Raw genomic sequence first — 19,066 nt, 5'->3', positions numbered from 1 at the left:
CAAGAAGTACTTAGCACATTTTCAGGGAAAACCAATTCCAGGTCCACCCCAAAAAGGCATTCTTGCAGCCTTTTTTCATGTATAGGTCCCAGTAACATACTACAACTACCACCATCTAGCCATGTCTTGAGAAACTGTGGGCCAGTACTAAACATGATAATGCCATCTTTTCACTGCTAGGGGTAGGCATCAATTGCCACCCACGTATCTGCATGTAGAGACATGTGACTACAAGAATGTTGAGTTCTCAAGCCTACAGCACAAGAAACCCACCACCCACTTTCACTCTGCCCTTCCATGCAGTCTCTACTGACCCACACTTCCCGCCACAGGATTTTACAAGATTAGATTTACCTCTACACAAGGCTGTGAGGGATTTTCTTGATTAGGTCAGTTAACACGGGGAGACCCATACTAATGTGAGTAGCACCTTCCAACAGTAGCCCAGATGTAAAGGAGTCCAAGAGAGAAACTTCTGTGCTGTTGTCTGCCTGTCTGCCTGTCCTGCTTGTGAGTTCATCTGCCCCACTTCACGGATATCAGAACCTAGATTCTCTAGCCTCTTTAGACCAGTAGCTCTCCAAGAACCCTCCAGCAACAAATTGGGGCTGCTGAGGCATCCAGAGTTGAACACTTACCAGGTTTCCAGTATGAAGACAGCCCTTATTAGATTACTTAGACCATATCATGTAAGCTAATCTAATGAATCCCCTTTTGATGTATATTCATTCTATTGGTATTGTTCCTATAGGGAATAGACAACTTAAATAGCTATTTTTAGAATCAAGAATTCTAACACACTATAACTCAATATACTTATATACGCTGTGGACTAATGATAGGAAAGTATTATCTGTTTTCCTAAATTAACCCATTATATTTCTCTAAAAGGAAAAAAACCCAACTTGGTATGTAGCATAAAGACAATGCAATTCATAGCATATAAGTCTTGTGCTGGGGTATTCCAAGCAGCGTTTGTTGGCTTGTATTTGTGGCATGATAGCATGCACTGTAGAAAGTGTATCTACTGAATGTTCAGAACCATGGCAGGAACACCCTGGACTCAGTGTGGGACTCACTTTTACATTTTCCTCACTGTGCTTTTAGATATTTACTATTGCCAAAAATGTTGTGACCCCACAGTCAGTCATGCACTTATAGTCACAACTCAATTTCAGAATATGACTTCTGTGGCACTCTCCAGACATGGGTTGCTTAAAATCAGAATCTGAGGATATTTTCCTTTTCAAAATAATTCCCAAGACACAGAGTATACTCACCATTTTACCTAGCCTCATCATGTGGAACACTTGTGGAATGAGTTAGTTAAACCTATTTACAAAACTACATTCCATACAGAAAAGGCACCTCTAGAAAGACACCTTGTATGAAGTATGTCACAGGATCCCAAAAGCAAACGTACATGTGTGACACCAGATGAGGAGCACAAGAACACCTGACAGGCAATGTCAAGTCAGTGAGCTCAGGTTCAGTTCCTCCTTACATTATGGTTAAGACAACCTCTCCCTGAAACACTCACAACTCAACATTCACAACCCAGGGGGAAATGAATAGAAGGTCCTTTCAGGTCACTTTTTATTTTGACTCCTAGGGTGCGGTGGGATGTCTTTCTGTATGCTGTGAATATGTGTTGCTCTGATTGGTTGATAAAGCTGTTTGGTCAATGGTGAGCCAGAATAAGGTTAGGCAGTGCATTCAAACTGAAAAGAGAGAAGAAAGGAGAATGGGCCGGACACAGATGAGAAGCAAGATGTGAAAGTACTGGTAAGTCATGAAGCCATGTGGCAATGCATAGATTAAAAGAAATGGGCTGAGTTAAGTTGTAAGAGTTGTAAGAGCTAGACAGCAAGAAGCCTGAGCTATTAAGCCATACAATTTGTAGTAATCTAAGCCTCTGTGTGTTTACTCAGGTCCGAGCAGCTGTGGGACCCGGCGGGACACAGGAAAACTTCCCACTACACTAGGGCATGCCAGTGCTTCTATGAGCCTCATGGAAGGTTCCTGACAGAATACAGAGAAGCAAGACAGTAGAGAACCATTCCTGGGAATGAAAGGGGCTGCAGAAATCCTCTCCAGAGCACCATGAATGTGGCTCCTCTCAGCTTGAAGCACTCCATCTAAGATTCAACTAGGCTTTCTCATCTGAATCCCAAGTGAAAGAACCATCAGTAGGGAGTCCCACTAGTCTCCCTGACTTGAACTCTGGAACTGACTGGTAATGATTAGGGCAGAGTGTCTGAGTGAACCTGACTGATAATGGCAGAGTGTGTGCCCTTCAGAGTTGGTTCTTCCTCAGAATGGGTCCTCAGTCTGACAGCTTCTCACAAATAATGACTAAAGGGCAAGGTAGTATGAGGGACCTAACTCTGCTGCTCAAAGCCCAGGCAAACAAGGATGAAGCCGTGTTTTTAAAGTACCTATTTTAAAAGATGGAAATCAGAAAATATAATGGTACATCTCAACATCCCAAGGAAAGTCAAACTGGAAGAAGGGAATGAAGAAACACCTGTCTTCTTCCCAGTCCAGGACAGGCAGTGGCATAAGCCGCTCAGAAATCGGCAGTGCAATTGAGGAAAGACATCTATGGACCAACTGGCCCATAAAATAGAAATTAAAACTAGGTAACGCACCATTTTTCATCCATCTCCAAAATGTTGACAATACACCATAGGGTTGGCAAGGTTGGGGGAGAAGACATTCTCACATGTTGCTGAAGGCTGGACAGAACTGCACACCATGCTGGGAATGGAGTGGAGTTGGGGGAGGGGAACAACAAGCAAGTAAACACCACCAGAAATCCATTTGCCAGACTGCCTACCTGGAACCCCAGCACTGAGGAGGACGAGGCAGAATTGTAAATTCAAGGCCAGCCTGAACTACATAGTGAGAGACCTGACCAGGAAGAAGGAAAGGAAAAAAGAGAAGGAGTGGAGAAGGAAAAGAAAACAGGAGGGAAGAAGAAAGGAGTCTGTCTTCCTATGTGGCAACCTTTTTAAGAAATCTACCGAACTATAGACCAGAAAAGCAGAGAGGAATGTGTAGGACATTGCCCACTGCAGTCCTTGTGCTAGGACACTTAAACACAATCTCTATGGCACAGGAAGCTGTTGCACAAATCTTAACAGTTATTATTAATAAAATCAAACCTGAGGCCAGTTATTGGGGTGAATGATGGAAGATCAGAGAAGCAGAACAAGCCACAGCCACCTCATCTTACCAGTTCCTCATCTGATCCTGTTACCTCAGACTGGATGCCTCTCAGTCCTCATCCAGAATGAATCTCAGCTGAACTACTGCTCAAAAGCCTAAAAGCTTAACCAGGCTATAGTTCTTCATCCTCACACCTTATACACCTTTCTGCTTCCTGCCATCACTTCCTGGGATTTAAAGTGTGAGTCACCATGCCTGGCTGTTTCCAGTGTGGCTTTGAACTCACAGAGATCCAGATGGATCTCTGCCTCTGGAATGCTAGGATTAAAGGCATATGCTACCACTGCCTAACTTCTATGTTTAATATTATGGCTGTTCTGTTATCTGACCCCCAGATAAGTTTATTGGGGTGCACAATATATTGGGAACACAATATCACTACAGGAAGCGACCACTCAGGTATACACACATGGACTCCACTCTGCGGCAAAGCACGTCCCAGACACAGAAAGCCAAAGCTGAAGCAAGCTAGGAGAAATGTGTCTAGTGTGTTCCATTTATCTGAGGCAGGGGATACTAGAACAATCTAGGTTTGCTTATTTTTTTAATAGAATAAGTGACATGCTTCGAGTATATTCTTTTAATTTTTTTTTCTTTTTTTATTTATTATATTTGTGTTTTCATTTTACACATCAGCCATGGGTTCCCCTGTCCTCCCCCCATCCCCTTCCCTTCCATTCCTATCTCTTCCAGGGCCAAGACTCCCCTGCAGATTCAATTCAACCTGGTGGATTCATTAACAGGCAGGTCCAGTCCCCTCCTTCCAGGCTGAGCAAAGTGTCCCTATGTAAGCCCAAGGTTCCAAACAGCCAGCTCATGCACTAAGGATAGGTCCAGGTCCCACTGCCTGGGTGCCTCCCAAACAGTTCAAGCTATTCAATTGTCTCACTTGTTCAGAGGGCCTGATCCAGTTGGGGGCTCGACAGCTTTTGGTTCATAATTCATGTGTTTCCATTAGTTTGGCTATTTGTCCCTGTGCTTTTCCAATCTTGGTCTCAACAATTCACACTCTTACAGTCCCTCCTCCTTCTCGACAATTGGACTCCTGGGGCTCCACCTGGAGCCTGGCCGAGGATCTCTGCATCCACTTTCATCAGTTATTAGATGAGAGTTCCAGCACAACAGTTAGGGTGTTTGGCCATCTGATCACCAGAGTATATTCTTAAAATATACTGGTTTTGAAAATCTGATTTAGACACTATGTAAACATAATTATAGGAAGAAACAGAATTTAAAACAATGCCCACATATTGCTAGTTAAGGAACAATACCTATGTGCCAGAAGTAAAATAATAAAAATAAGACTGGGACATGTTCTGAGGTCAGTGGAGCTGAAGTTGTTTTTCATGATCTTGTCAGTGGCTAGTGTGGAATGGACACATCATTGCAGGACAAGTGGGAGTGTGCAGCTAGCTGGCCCAAACAAGCAACCATGAGAGCTCAGACCCCTGGCAGGATTGGAAGGACACTGTTGAGATCAGGCTATGTGCCCTGCTCCAAGTTATTCCATGTTGTGTGAAACAGTGTTTTTTTTTTTTTTTTTTTTTTCAGATTACCCTGCCCTTTCTTCATGGTTCTGTTTTACACACAGCATTTGACTCCAACTTGAGAGTAGATGCAGATGCAGAACGTGCACATAAACACCTTCTACCTGGCATCACCCCACCCATTAGACCCATACTGATCTTTCGTCTTGCCTGTTTTAGTCACTTTTCTATTGCTCTGACAAAATACAATGACCAAGGAAACTTAAAAAAGAAAGTGTTTAATTGGGCTTACGGTTTCAGAAGGTTAGAATCTATACGTCACAGCAAAACCATGTTAGCAAAAACAGCAGGGAGATCACATTTTGATCTGCAACTAGGAGGCAGAATTGGCTAACTGGGAATGGCTTGAGCATTTGAAACTTCAAAGCCTGCCCCCAGTGAAACACCCCCTCCAAACAGTTTCCTTAACTCAGGATCAGTATTCAAACATAGAAGCCTATGGGGACAATTCTCATCTAAACTATTATAGATACCATTTAACAACGTAGAAGGGAAGCATATGAGCACATGGAAGTAGCAGAGATATACCAGGAAAACTAAGCCTAAGGATTTATTGAACATACCAAATGAAAGAGTGTAACATCCTCACATGGACCACACAAAGAGAACACAGTGCTGTGATGGCTGGCAACCACCCTACCAACCTATCATATGATTACCTAATGATTACCAGAGACCAATAGAGACTACCTGACAGTCTCAGGGACTTGGTTCAGTCCTCACTGCTAATGAAGCCTATTTGAGGTGCCATCCACCCACCTATTTGTCTGCCTAGACATGTTCAGTACCAATCTGTCTTTCAGTGTCTGTTCTTACAACTTAGTAAAGATGGGCAGATACTCACATGGAGTCACTAACATGAGACAGAGACCAGAGGCATGTAGTTCTAGGAGGTGGGAGGCTGGGAGCAGCAAGATTGGACTCCAGAGTGGAAAGGAGTCAGAGATCTCCTAAAGCAAAGATACACAAGAGGCAACCAAGGAACACAAGCAATATTGAGGTAGACCTAAGCCTGCCTGTGAAGAAGCCAGACAACTTAGCAAGACATAAAGCACCACTGTGTAAGAAAAACTGATCAGAGGTCAGAGCAGCCATTTCCCCAGTAAAGATCTGAGGATGGTGAGGTGTGCAACAGCAAACATCAGGCAGTGTAAAGCCAAGGTACTGTAGTCACCACCCACACCCTGAAGGGTGTATCAGGCAATGTAAGACAAATCTGCCAAGTAGCCAGCACATACCCAGCAGCATGCATTGAGCAGTGTAAACCAAACCAAGTGAGTCACTGCTCCACACCCAACAGGATGCAGTCAGTATACACCAAAGGCTTGGAGCAACCACCCAGTCAGAAGGATACAATGGGAAGTATAAACCAAAGCCACAGGAGTCACCACCCATATCTAGCCGCATGCATACACCAACATAACCATGGCAATGTTATGTGGTAGATGTGAAGTAACTGAGAGGATTACAAAATTTTGCACTTGGCATGAAAGCAGTCTTGGGGACATGGTGTTCAGGCCTCCTGGATTCTACATTCCTCACCATGCAGCAGCTGAGGGGCAGGTGGCACAATGCCTGGGACTACATTGATGACTGGATTTTCACCTTTGGTCACACTGGGAAGCATGTGTCCAGGTCTCCATTAACCTTGCTCCTAGAGAGAAACTGTCTTGTAAAATAGACCACCACAGCTGCTTCAGAGTTAACAGCAATACTAAAACACACATATGTACACTTGTTTTTTAAAGTCTGTGTCTGTATACCACGTGTGCAGTTCCAGAATCCCCCTGGAACTGGAGTTACATGTAGCTAAGAGTTGCCTAATGTGGGTTCAGGGAAGCAAACTCAGGCCCTTTAGTAAGAATAAGTGACTACAGTACATATATTGAAAGATGGAAAGCTAATATCCACATAACAAAAACACAATGTTTGTATTTCTCGTTCTGGATTACCTTATTTGGGATGATTTTTTTTCTAGCTCCGTCCATTTCCTTGCAAATTTCATAACAGGTGAATAATATTCCATTGTGTAAGTAGAATTTTGATCATCAGATGATGGATATCTAGGCTGTTTCCAATTTCTGGGAATTATGAATAGAGCAGCAATGAACATGGATAAGCAAGTCTATCTACAGTAGGATGTAGAATCCTTTGGGTATGTCTCAAGAGTGGTATAGGTGGATCTTGTGGGATCTATTTCTAGCTTACTGAGGAACTGCCATACTAATTTCCAAAGTGGTTGTAGAAGTTAGCACTCCCACAGCAATGGATGAGTGTTCCCCTTACTCTATCCACATCCAGCATGAGCTGTTATTTGTTTTATTGATCGTGGCCATTCTGACAGGTATAAGAGAAAAATCTCAAGGCGGTTTTAATTTGAATTTCTGATGGCTAATTTAACTGTCAACTAATGATGTTTCATCTTTTGAGAAGTCTTTGCTTAGTTCTGTATGCCATTTTTAACTAAGTTGTTTTCTTGATGTTCAGTTTTCTTAGTTCTTTATATACTCTAGATACTAACATTCCATCAGGTATATAATTAGATTTTTCCCCCCATTCTGCAGGCTGTTTGCAGCTTTATCCAAAAGGACTGTGGTGAGGAGATCTCCCAAGGAAGGAAAATTGAGTACAGTGTTATGGAGATAAAGGGGTAAACTAGACGAGGAGGATTACATGGTGGGGAATAGGAGAGAAGAGTAAAGGAGGGGATACAGGGAGGGAAAGTCAACATTAAGGACATTTCGAAAAATCATATGTAAATCTACTACTGCAAAAGTTTCCTAACTACATACACAAAAGGAAATTAAATGGAGTTAACTATATAATGGGGAGACAATGACTCAACTAGAAATCTTATGGTATCAAGTAAAACCTCCAGTGTTGGGGAGTGGGTTACAGCTTGAGTACTTGGTCAAAGAGGCCCCATGACACAAACATCAGAGGCTATTGCCAAGACAGCTAATTGTTCTTCACAATTTTATAGTAAGGCCCTATTGATGAAGACAACACATCACTGAACAGAGAAGTTGAGCTGGTGCCCCAACTGACTAACACTCATGATTCTGGAAGGTACTGTGAACACTATCAGAGGAGAAATATAATCATCAATATCACACAGCTACAAACCCTGTGGCCTACAACAGTGACCTGCCTACAAGACGTACTGGTGTAATGGTGACACAAATGCTATGAGAATAACTTTTTTGGCTGGATTTAAGGCCCACTCCAGGAGATGCAACCCATACCTGACACCACTAAAGTGACCAAGGACTTGAGACTAGATAGGTCATGGACCAAGGAGAAAACCTACTATATTCTGCTAAAGGAATATAGAAAGAAAAAACAAAAAAACAAAAACAACTTACTCCTAAAGACATACCACTATATCCATGAGTCAGCACTTCACTCAGTACTCACCAGAGAAGCTTCTTTTGGTCAATGGATATTAACAGACCCACAATCTGACAATGCACAGAGTGAGAGACTGGAGCACTGAGTCTTAAATGGGATGTCTGCATCAAACCCTTCCCAAGGTTCAGGGATCTATGCTACAAAGGAGGCAGGAACATTGTAAGAGCCAAAGGTGGTGAATGACTCCAAGGAAACAGTCCTCCATACATAACAGGACTAATGCACATATGAACTCAGAAGAGAGTTCAGAACAAGTAAGACCTGGACAGCTTCAAGCCAGATGGGGTTCCAGCACTTAGAGATGGAACTGAAACAGGGTCCCACCCCTTACCAAGAAGCTATCTGCAATTAGTATCTGTTGGCCAGGGGAAAATCAGTTGTCTCCAGTGTCATTGGGTGTATCAACCACACTCCTAGGCAGGCCCAATGCCCAGTAGTAATTGACCAACACAAATTAAACTCAATTGTATTTTTGTTTCATTTTGCTTTATTTTGGCATTTTTGGCATTGCTGGTCTTTTGCTTGTTTGCTTTTTGTGTGAGAAAGTGTTTCTTGGTTTGTTTGCTTGCTTGCTTGCTTGCTTTATTGAGAGAGAGAAAAAGAGAATGTGCAAGAGAGGAAACATAAAGTTGAGTGGGTAGGGATATGGGGAAGATCTGGAAAGAATTGCAGAAGAGGGAAAATATGAACAATATACTATGTGGAAAAAAATTCATTAAAAATAATAAAAACAAAAAAAAAGAGTAAGCTAAGAAACCATACCAAGTAAACAGCGATTTAAACATTTGTAGTTATTCCCTCCAAAAACTGAATTTTTCTTTGCACCATGTCACACCATCTTTTTGCAATAGTTCTCTTTTTGGAGAACTTTCAATGAATGAGTGAACACACTAAAGATACTTAGAACCTCTTTCCCCAAATGGAATCTGACCATGACAACCTATATATTGAAGATTCCTCTACAGATTCTTTTCTTAGAATCTAAATACAAGTAACATAATAATTTCAACCTACAAACAATTTCCATCTATATAGCCCAGAGCAAACCTGTCCTGAAAAGTGATGGATACAGCTTGATATCCTCTGGTAACAGAATTACTGTTTTACCTCAAAGGGTTTTTGTTTTGTTTTGTTTTTTCAACAAACTCCAACTAGGACAATCTTTTAGTCTTTACTGACTCATAGGCATATGAAGGCCGTAAAATACCCCTTCTACATCTTCATCAACGTTTTGTTTTATCAAATTGGACAGGACAATTGACCCTGTACCACACTGTATCACTGACTGGTGAGGGAAAAAGACCATAATGACAAAAAGCCTACACACTTGGTTCAAACTGTAGTTTTCCTCCTCTTTAAATAGTATGTTGTAAGGCAGCTATTTGGTTTTCACACCTAGGCACAGTCCTAAGTCTGCTCAGGCTAAATGAAATGGTTATAGAACTAGAGGTAGTGCCTAGAGTATGGCAGAAAACTCAGTAATATATCAAAATCTGTTTTCTTGTCTACAAGTTTACAAAATGACTGACTTATACAAACTAACTTTGCTCTTGGTCACTTAAGCCCTCTTCTCTTAGCAAGAGCAAGCAGAAGTTTTTCTAAGAAAGTAAAGGTGCTTAATACCAAACTTTTCTTTTAAGCTCAGATTTGGACTAAGAAACTAATACCTAAAATACCAGCACGTTCTTTCTATGTTTTCACTTCCTCATTTATTAAATTCTGTAAATACTATAAATACATTCATCAACAATGTTGCTTTTAAATATTCTTGGCACTCAGTTAAAACTGTTGAAGTCAACTTTATTTTGTTCTTTCATGTTTTCAAATAAAAGATTAATATTATAAAGTATTCACAAAACTCTTTTATCATTTAATCTATTTTCCAACAAGACTTTTATACAATTTTATATAAAAGGATAAATCAAGTTTCCCTTAAAAAGTCCAATGAGAGAAAAAATATATACCCTCTATACTGCTTTAAAATCTAATGCAAACATTTCATGAGCTACTGATGACTTCTGACATTCTAAAAATATTCAAGTATTAGCAATGAAACAATATAAGAAAAACATTGAGCATTTCACATGTCTCTTACATTACAAAGTTATCAACCTGTCAGAGCTATCTCCGAAGAGCCTGAAAATGATCTGGCATAAACCAGACCTGTAAGTAGGAAGTCATAGTGATATTTGTATTAACACCTATACTTCTACCTTTCCAAGAACAGAGGGGATATTGAATAATTCTATTTATTCCAAATCTTTAATCTAAGTATTATAGGCTCAGAATGTAATCAAATCTGGGATATTCTCCAACAGATAAGCAACACCATTAGCTAAGTTGTGTTTCAAAAACAGTGTCTAGAGATTTCATTTATTATCAAATGGGTGGCCACATGGTTAACAACTTGTAATGGTTGACATTAAACACAAGTGTCGTGCCACAAGTCCATCTACTTTTTTAAATGTATTTTCTCTTTTCTTTCTTTTTTTTTTTTAAGCTGAGGATCGAACCCAGGGCCTTGCGCTACCTAGGCAAGCACTCTACCACTGAGCTAAATCCCCAACCCTAAATGTATTTTCTCATATGCCCAAGAGAAAACACCTGCCTCAGGTTTATTTAGGGATATATTAATCTATAAGGATATAACTCCATTTTTAAGGTTATATTATATTTGATGTACTGAAAAGAAAAAAAGAAAAGAAACTAGTAACCAGCTTCTTCAGGTCAGTTAAAAGCCATGACTTTTATTATTTAAAAAGTCCCTGAAAGTATCAAAACCTTAAGAGGAACAGAAGCAGAACAAACAAAGCCAGGAAGGGAAAAGAGCTGCAGTACGGATAATCAACGGCTTCTCATTTATTTGGCCACTAGCAAGGGCAATATATATAAATAATTTGTTCAGTTGTCTGAGGTCTTTTGTGAATCTTCGTTCCATCCAGGAGACTTTCAATTTTCTAAGCACATGAGCACCGAAGGCTCTGTCTTCTTGTGGTAGTTGTTCTTGTCTCAATAATCTCAAAGCCAACTTCCTGGAGAATCCCTCACTGATGATCTGTTCCTAACAAAAGTGCCACATTTCTCACAGATGTTTAGGACAGGGTTTAACATCTTAGTTCCTATTCCTGGTCTTTAGTAAGTTGCAAGACATGCTATGTCATGATGTAAAGTCTTCTTATTCTGAAAATGGTCTCCCAGCAGCACACCACACCTACACTATTTCATTAAAATAGGCAAGTTTTTTTAGTTTGCCAACTTCTGCATATCTTTGTTGAATTTATTGTAAGCTGACTGGAAGGCAAACTGGTTCAATTTCTGCAACAGCTTAATACTGTGTGGTATCACAATTCTTAGCTTGATCTGGCTATCTTTCATCTTTACTCCCTGCAGAGGCCATCCACCATCACCAATGTGCTGATCCCTGAGCTCTCCACCCTGAGTTCAGGCCACTCAATCCTACTTGCCAGAGTCTTTGCTGAGGGAAGGGTGCTGGGGGCGGGGCAGACAGAGGCTATAGAAGCTAGGATTGCCCAGAGGCAGAGGATTCTTCTACCACAGTGCTGGTGCCGTCGCTTCTCCAAAAGTGCACAGGAGACCACTTGCTGGCATTTTTAAATGAATGACACAAACTTGTTGTCACTGCCTATTCATGGTTGCCATGTTATACAAATGTCACTTTAAAACCAGATCCTTTTTCTCCTTCACATCATTAATCCATTACTTGTTGCTGTTTCTGTTTTTTTGAGACAGGGTTTCTCTGTGTAGCCTTGGAACTTACTCTGTAGACCAGGCTGGCCTCAAACTCATAGAGATCATCCTGCCTCTGCTACCCAAGTACTGGGATTAAAAGAGTGTGCTACCACTACCCAACTATTAATCCATTATTTATACGGGGCCCGGACAAACCTTTAACTCTTGAGTTCTCTGCTTACTCTCCTATAATCATCAATATAAGAAAAGGCCTGTGCCTCTGCCACAGACCTACAGAGGAAAAACAGGGCCAATTGGGCATGTGCGTCCACTGAGCAACACTCTACCATGGCCTTAAGATATGACAATCGTTTCTAGGTAGCAACTCACTCCTAGCACAGGCCTTCCTCAATTCACTTCCTTTGGCAGACATGTTTTAGCTTGATTTTTGCTCCATCCCTAACTGTGTATGGTACACAGTAACACTCAAACAAGAAGTCTTCTCTGATCTGATAATGACCTTCAATGGAAGGAGGGCACTGCCTTTGGAGTAGGGCTACTGGGTTCAGATGTAAAAGTTGAGCACAACACACGTGCAATGGAGTAAGTAGACACTTTCTATCAGGGCTGTGTATTTGTGTATTTATTACAACTGTACAACAGATGGCAGTAAAATGTCTTGGCGAAGTGATTCTTTTCATCATCTGAACAAAGGTCCTGTGTGGGCTAATGGTAGCCCTGCTGAAAGACCAAAGAAAAATCTGTTCCAGTGAAAATTTCACAACAAATAATAAATAGTGGGTAAGTCATAGGCCAATGAGCTCAAGAGCTGGCCAAGGCCACAGTTCCCATACCAATTGCCAGGGCTTCTGGGGAAGAGTGCAAGCTTCCTGCCAGTCTTTCTCCCACTTATCTTTACCACTCTCCATCTCTGCCGGCTGGTTAAAGGCACAGTCTGTATGGTAGAGCACCAGTGCTGCACTGGCCTTCATCTTTGGGTAGCTACAGACTCAGGCCTCCAGGCTTAGTCTGACAAAAGAAGAAAAAGCAAGAAAGATATACACACATTTCACCCTATGAGTCTCTATTTCTACACACCCAAAGATGGTGGTTTTGTCATGAATTCAGAAATTCTCCCAAAGTTCTCATTGAAGATTCATACAGGAACCTGAAACAAAAAGAAAGACATAGATTCAGTTCCCCTAAATGAGCAGAGTTTAGAAATGCTATGTAAGCGGACACACATGAAAACAGTCTGTGATCTGGAAGCCTCTGACCTACACAGAGCAGAACAGTCCCAGCCAAGCCTCAGCACCTACTGTAAAGCCCATGGCCTGGGGCCCTGATAATAGACTGAGGCCCTGGCATAGACTCAGTAACCCCTGCTCACCTGGCAGCGTTCAGCTGGGGAGTATTTTTCTTAGTACTACTCTTCTGAATTCTACCCCCTCATTAGATCCAGTACACAGAGCACAATGTGGCTTGTCTTACCCAGCATTCAGTCCTGACTCTTTACTGCGTATAAGAAAACAAAGGAAATGAAAACCACCTATCTACACCACCGTACTCTGCTACTATGGCCACCCCTTCTACCTCCAGCTGCCTGAGGCCTGCCTGCCTGGATACCCAGGCCCACTGACAGAACACTGATGGAGGCAGTCTCTCCCCTCCTTTCCTGTATAAATCACTGCAGTGTGACACTGCAGATTTAAACACATCGGTTACAAAGCACAAGGTTCTGTTGCATTCCCTTTTCTCCCTTCTCCAACTAACACTCCTCCTTGGCACCGCCATATGTTGTTTGGTCAGAGTCTGCCCCCAAGATGATCCTCAATCTACTCCCAGATACCCCAAAGTTCCACCAACTAATAGCATTCTGGGCCTGAAGAAGCCATGTGATTGTCCTCTGCGGCCAGCACTGACAGTGAGAAGAGATGGCCAGTGTCCCTGGGCCGGTGTACTGACCACATGTCTAGAGTCAAGGGAAGACTGACATTTTAGATTTCAGATAGTAACATTAACAGACAGAAATAGGCAAGCGCCTCTTCAAAATATCTCTTTAACCAAATGTATCCAGCACATATCAGCTGTCACTGAGAGTCACTACTAATTTAACATACACTCTGGCACTGGCTACCCAACACCTCTCTTATGCTCAGCAGCCTCTGTAATAGCAGCAAAAACCTAGAAAAACTTAGTATTTTCTCCCTTGCCCATGGGCTCAGGGATTTTATCTAGCCACCTGTGTATTTTAAGTCAACCTCCTGAAGAACTCCCTGTCAGGAAGTCTGAAATAATCTCTTTCTTTGGCATAGACGGTTTCTTCAGTTCCTAACACTGCATGTGTTGGACACCTCTCCAGTGTCTGGGGAACATCCGCCTGCATCGCCCTTCCCAACCAAGACTTTTTTTCAAGACTCACATTACTATCTACCTGCTTACTCACCATGTTCCTGAGTTCAAAGCTCTTGCTGTCCCCTGAGAGGGCATCCACATGTATTCAGCCTACCTAGAGCAAACACCTCATGGGTACAGACAGAGCAGAGAATGCAAGGATATCACATGGGAGCAGGGGGTACCTGACCTGCCTTGTGAATACCAGAAGCCCAAGCTCTCTTCACTTCAAAGGGGAAAAGGTGTCAACTCAGACCAGCTCTTTAGGGGCTGGATGACTGGGACCCTCCTGTGGCTCCTTTCACTGGTCTAGCACTGCTGACTCAGAGTCCCTGCCCCACTCCAGGCCCCCAGGGGAGACACAATACCAGCTCAGGAGCTAAGCTGAGACAGAGGGAAAGTGGCACATGTTACCACCTCCACCTCAAAAGAGAATCACTGCCTGCTGAGTAGGAGGTAGAAGAGTTAGGTTATGCTCACGGCAATGCCACCCCCTTCTCTATCACCTCCAACAGCTCAGCCGCCAGGCAGGGCCTGCCTCACAGATAATCCTGGCACAATTGTTCCAATGCCACAAAGACCACTGGACCTACAACTAGTTCACTGTGTTATCTGAGCAAAGCATGAATACACTAGCCATCAAGTAAGGAGAGTTAAAGGGACAAAGTAGAGAGGGCACAGGGTGTCAACAAGAGAAGGGCAGTGGCAAAAGACTTGTGAGTCATGGGTCTGTATGTGTGCGTAATTAGACGAGTGGCCCAGAGAGTATGTGACACCTCAGCTCTGACCATGAGCAGGGAGGACATATATATAGCCCTTCTGTCCCTGCAACACCACATGCCAGCAACATGGAACAGGAAGACAGAAGAACAATGTCAGGATTATAAAGGAGGAGGAGTACTTGGGAGTGAATTGCTTTTAATTATCCACACAAGTCCACTCAGAACTGGCAACAGGAACACTTCTAAGCAAGTTATAAAAGCATCCTGCCACAGAATCATCCTTTAAAAGGACTACTAAAATTCCAAAGAGAGGAACAAATGAATTAATGCCCACTTATCGATACTGCTCAGATACCCTCCTAGACTCTCACAGCAAGGGCACTGGTAGCCCACATACAGGTGTACTCAATATTGGCAAGTACTTGTATGCCATGGGATTACAGTCCATCAACTCACTAGTAAGCAATCATGATGCAACATAAACCTTAACATACTTCCATAACCTTGAATTACAAACACATTCTACCTTCAAGCTGATTATGAAAGTGTATACAACAGGCTTGGTATTTCAGTGCAACAGTGTGTTGGCAAATGTTAGTGTTTCCTAAGAAAACATGCCCAACTCAGCATATTCTATAGCAAGGGAAGCAATTAAAGTACAATAGGAACAACTTTATTCTGAACCCAACAGACCAGCCAAAAATACCAGCCCTACTAGAGAGAAAACTGAACCCCACCAAGCATGGGAGTTTCCTCCTTAAAGAGAATTCTCTCCACTGGCAGGTAGTTCAGTAGAAAGGACAGCTGATGGCAGAGATGTAAGAGCCATGGAGATGAACACAATGCATCTATGTTTAAACCTGTTCAGGTCCTTCGATGATGAGTGAGTAGAAGTAAAGGGGCACTAACCAGAAGGGCTTCCCTTTCATCTTCAGAATGGGCTGCACCACTCAACATCTAAAATGTTATCCCCACAAACAAGATTCTAGCAAAAACATGCCAACATATGCTGAGACTGTTGCTGCATTCCATGAAAACAACATTCCTAGCTTGTAGTCCTGACACCCTCTGGTCAACAGTACATCTGGCAGAGCCCTTCTCACTCAGGTGTCTCCGAAATGCAATAGTTATTCTGTCATCTCTGCAGCAGGTTATTAGGCCATAGAGGTTCACAGAACTGAGTTGACTTTCTTCTTTAAGTATATAGTAGCAAAGTCTAACTGCATTAACCACCTTATTAAATAGTCAACAGTTTAAAAGTAAAACATTTCCTTCATAGCCATGACCCACATCCTCCACTGTGGTCTTACTGGTGGTTAGATTTTCAGGGGAAGGAACTTTTATCCAGGAGACTCTGTCCATTCCTCTACTTGAGCCACAGATAGGCCCACTGGCTCCAACTGAGTATCATGTGAGTGTGTGTCCAGATAAATGGCCCTCTAGATCCCAGCCGGGAGCTCCACTGCTAGAGTTGGGTTGCTCTGTTTACTTTTCATCTCTAATTTTTAAGAGACCTTTCTCACTGGTGAATAATCCTCTATTCCAATTCCATTAAAAATTCTTAACTTTAGTTGGGCGGTAGTAGCGCACACCTTTAATCTCAGCACATGGCAGGCAGATGCAGGTGGATCTCTGTGAAGTTTGAGGCTAGCCTGGTCTACAATGTGAGTTCCAGGACAGCCAGGGCTATTACACAGAGAAACCATGTATCTAAAAACAAACAAGCAAACAACAACAACAACAAAAATCTTAACTTTGAGCCTTCTGGTCTGGCTTGCACGTCGTTTCATCCTTTTAAACAAGATAAACACAGAACAGCACAAAAAGCAGCAGCTGTGGTGATCTGACAAAAAGCATAACAGTCCTAAATAAACATTTATTATGAAATCACAATTATAAGAGGTTTTCACTCAAATGAAGAGCTAGCCTATGTTCATGGACAGGAAGACTCAAGTGTCAAAACTGCAGTTTTTCCCACCTTTGTCAGCTTACTGCAATCTGGTAAAAACCACAGTGGGTTATGTGAAACAGACAAAGTGACTAAAGCTTATATGTAGAAACAGATTCAGAACAGTAAACTAAATGTCAAAGAGATATCGGGGAGAGAATGAATATAACAACTGAAAGAGTTGTTATAAAATTAAAGTAAAACACTGTGGTTCTGACAAAAGACCCCAGAGAAAGATCAACATGAATACAGGCAGCTGACTGACAAAAATGCAATGACAGTCTTTTTAGCACAAAAATGTTAAAACAACTAGATAGCCACAAGCAAAAATTCAAATCTAGACATGTGATGGCTATTCTTGATTGTCAACTATATCTAGAATTAACTAAAACTCAAGTTAGTTAAATTACATTTTTCTGTTCTGTTCTTCTAATAAGAAACTAGGGTCAGCCGGGTGGTGGTGGTGCACACCTTTAATCCCAGTACTCGGGAGGCAGAGGCAGGTGGATCTTTGTGAGTTCGAGGCCAGCCTGATCTATAGAGCGATATCCAGGAAAGGCACAAGGCTACACAGAGAAACCCTGTCTCGAGAAAAAAAAAAAAAAAGAAAGAAAGAAAAGAAAAGAAACTAGGGTCAATGGCGGGGGGCAGAAATCTCGACGTCAATTAAGAGAATGAAGAGACAAACCACCAACTAGATGAAAATATTTGTAAAACATATATAATAAGGGGGCATTACCCAAAATACACAAAGATCTCTTAAAACTCAACTAAAGAATACAACTAACATGATTAAAAAAATAGGCTAAAGATCTTTTTTCCCCTTCATTTTTAATCTTATGTGTATGAGTGTTTTGGTTGCATGTATATCTGTGTATAACATGTATGAAGTGCTCTTTAAATCCCAGTACCCAAAAGGCAGAGACAGGCACATTTCTGAATTCAAGGCCACCTTGGTCTACAGAGTGAGTTCCAGAAAAGCCAAGAATACTGAGAAATCTTATCTCCAAAGACTAAAAACAAACAAATAAAAATGCTTAATCTATAACAATAATCAAACAAAAAATATCTCGGGAACAGAACATGCAAGACTTCTGGGATACTATTAAAATCTAAACCTATAAAACGTACATATAGAAGGAAAAGAGACCCAAGTCAAAGGCACAGAAAACATTTTCAACAAAATCATCAAAGAAAATTTTCCAAATATAAGCAGAGATGCCTGTTAAGGTACAGAATACATACAGAACACCAAACAGGATCAGAAAAGAATCTCCCCACATTATATAATTATCTAAACATTACGTACAGAACAAAGAAAGGGCACTGAAAGCTTTGAGAGAGAAAGACCACCTTACACACAAAGGCCAGCCTATCAGAAGAACACCTGGCTTTTCAATGGAGACTTTAAGGACAGAAGGGCTGGAATGATGCTCTATAAACCACAGGTGGCAACCCCAAACCACTATACCCAGCAAAACTATCAGCTATAATCAAAGGGAAAGAAAAATTCTACCTTGATAAAGTAAAATTTAAGGACTGCATGTCAACTAAGCCAGCTTTACAGAGGATACTGGAAAATACTTCAGTCTGAGGAGAAAATGAAACATACCTGAGGGCACAAGGAATCTATAATCTCAGAACAATTAATCCAAAGAGGTTTACGAATCACAAAATAACGGGAATTAATAAACATCAACAGAACCAATTACTAAATAAATAGACACAGATTAACAGACTAGAGAACAAGCTCCATCTTCTTGCTACCTCTAAGAAAAACACCTCACCACCAATAGCAGACACCACTTTAGGGTTAAAAGGTGTTCCAAGCACACAGAACAAAGAAACAAGCATAAGGAGCTATTCTAACACCCCACAAAACATACTTGAAAATGAACTAACAAATTAATTTGGCTAAAATAAATCTGGAGAAAACTCTTTTTTTTTTAAAAAACATAGTCTCTCTCTGGATATCCTAGACCTCACTATATAAACCAGCTTACTCTCAAACTTAAGAGATCCATTGCTCCTGCATCCTGAGAGCTGGGATTAAAGGCATATACCATCACACTCAGTTGACATCTTAAATCAAATGGATCTAATAGTTATTTACAGGATTTTCT

The 19,066-nt window shown here is 41.5% G+C and overlaps 1 protein-coding gene across 1 annotated transcript in view; it reads right to left on the bottom strand.

Annotated features, from left to right (window-relative positions):
• Positions 1–12,009: 12,009 nt before the first annotated feature.
• Positions 12,010–19,066, bottom strand: part of Ncapg2 (non-SMC condensin II complex subunit G2) — a 69,863-nt gene continuing 62,806 nt past the window's right edge. The window contains exon 28 of the mRNA XM_036206666.1: positions 12,010–13,047. Coding sequence (XP_036062559.1) covers positions 12,996–13,047 — 52 coding nt within the window. The 3' untranslated portion in view covers positions 12,010–12,995. The remainder of the gene's footprint in view (positions 13,048–19,066) is intronic.

This window comes from Onychomys torridus, chromosome 14 (assembly GCF_903995425.1).
Source record: "Onychomys torridus chromosome 14, mOncTor1.1, whole genome shotgun sequence".
NCBI lineage: Eukaryota > Metazoa > Chordata > Mammalia > Rodentia > Cricetidae > Onychomys > Onychomys torridus.
The sequence above is the reverse complement of the archived record's forward strand: the minus strand, read 5'-3'. Positions and strand labels throughout refer to the sequence as shown.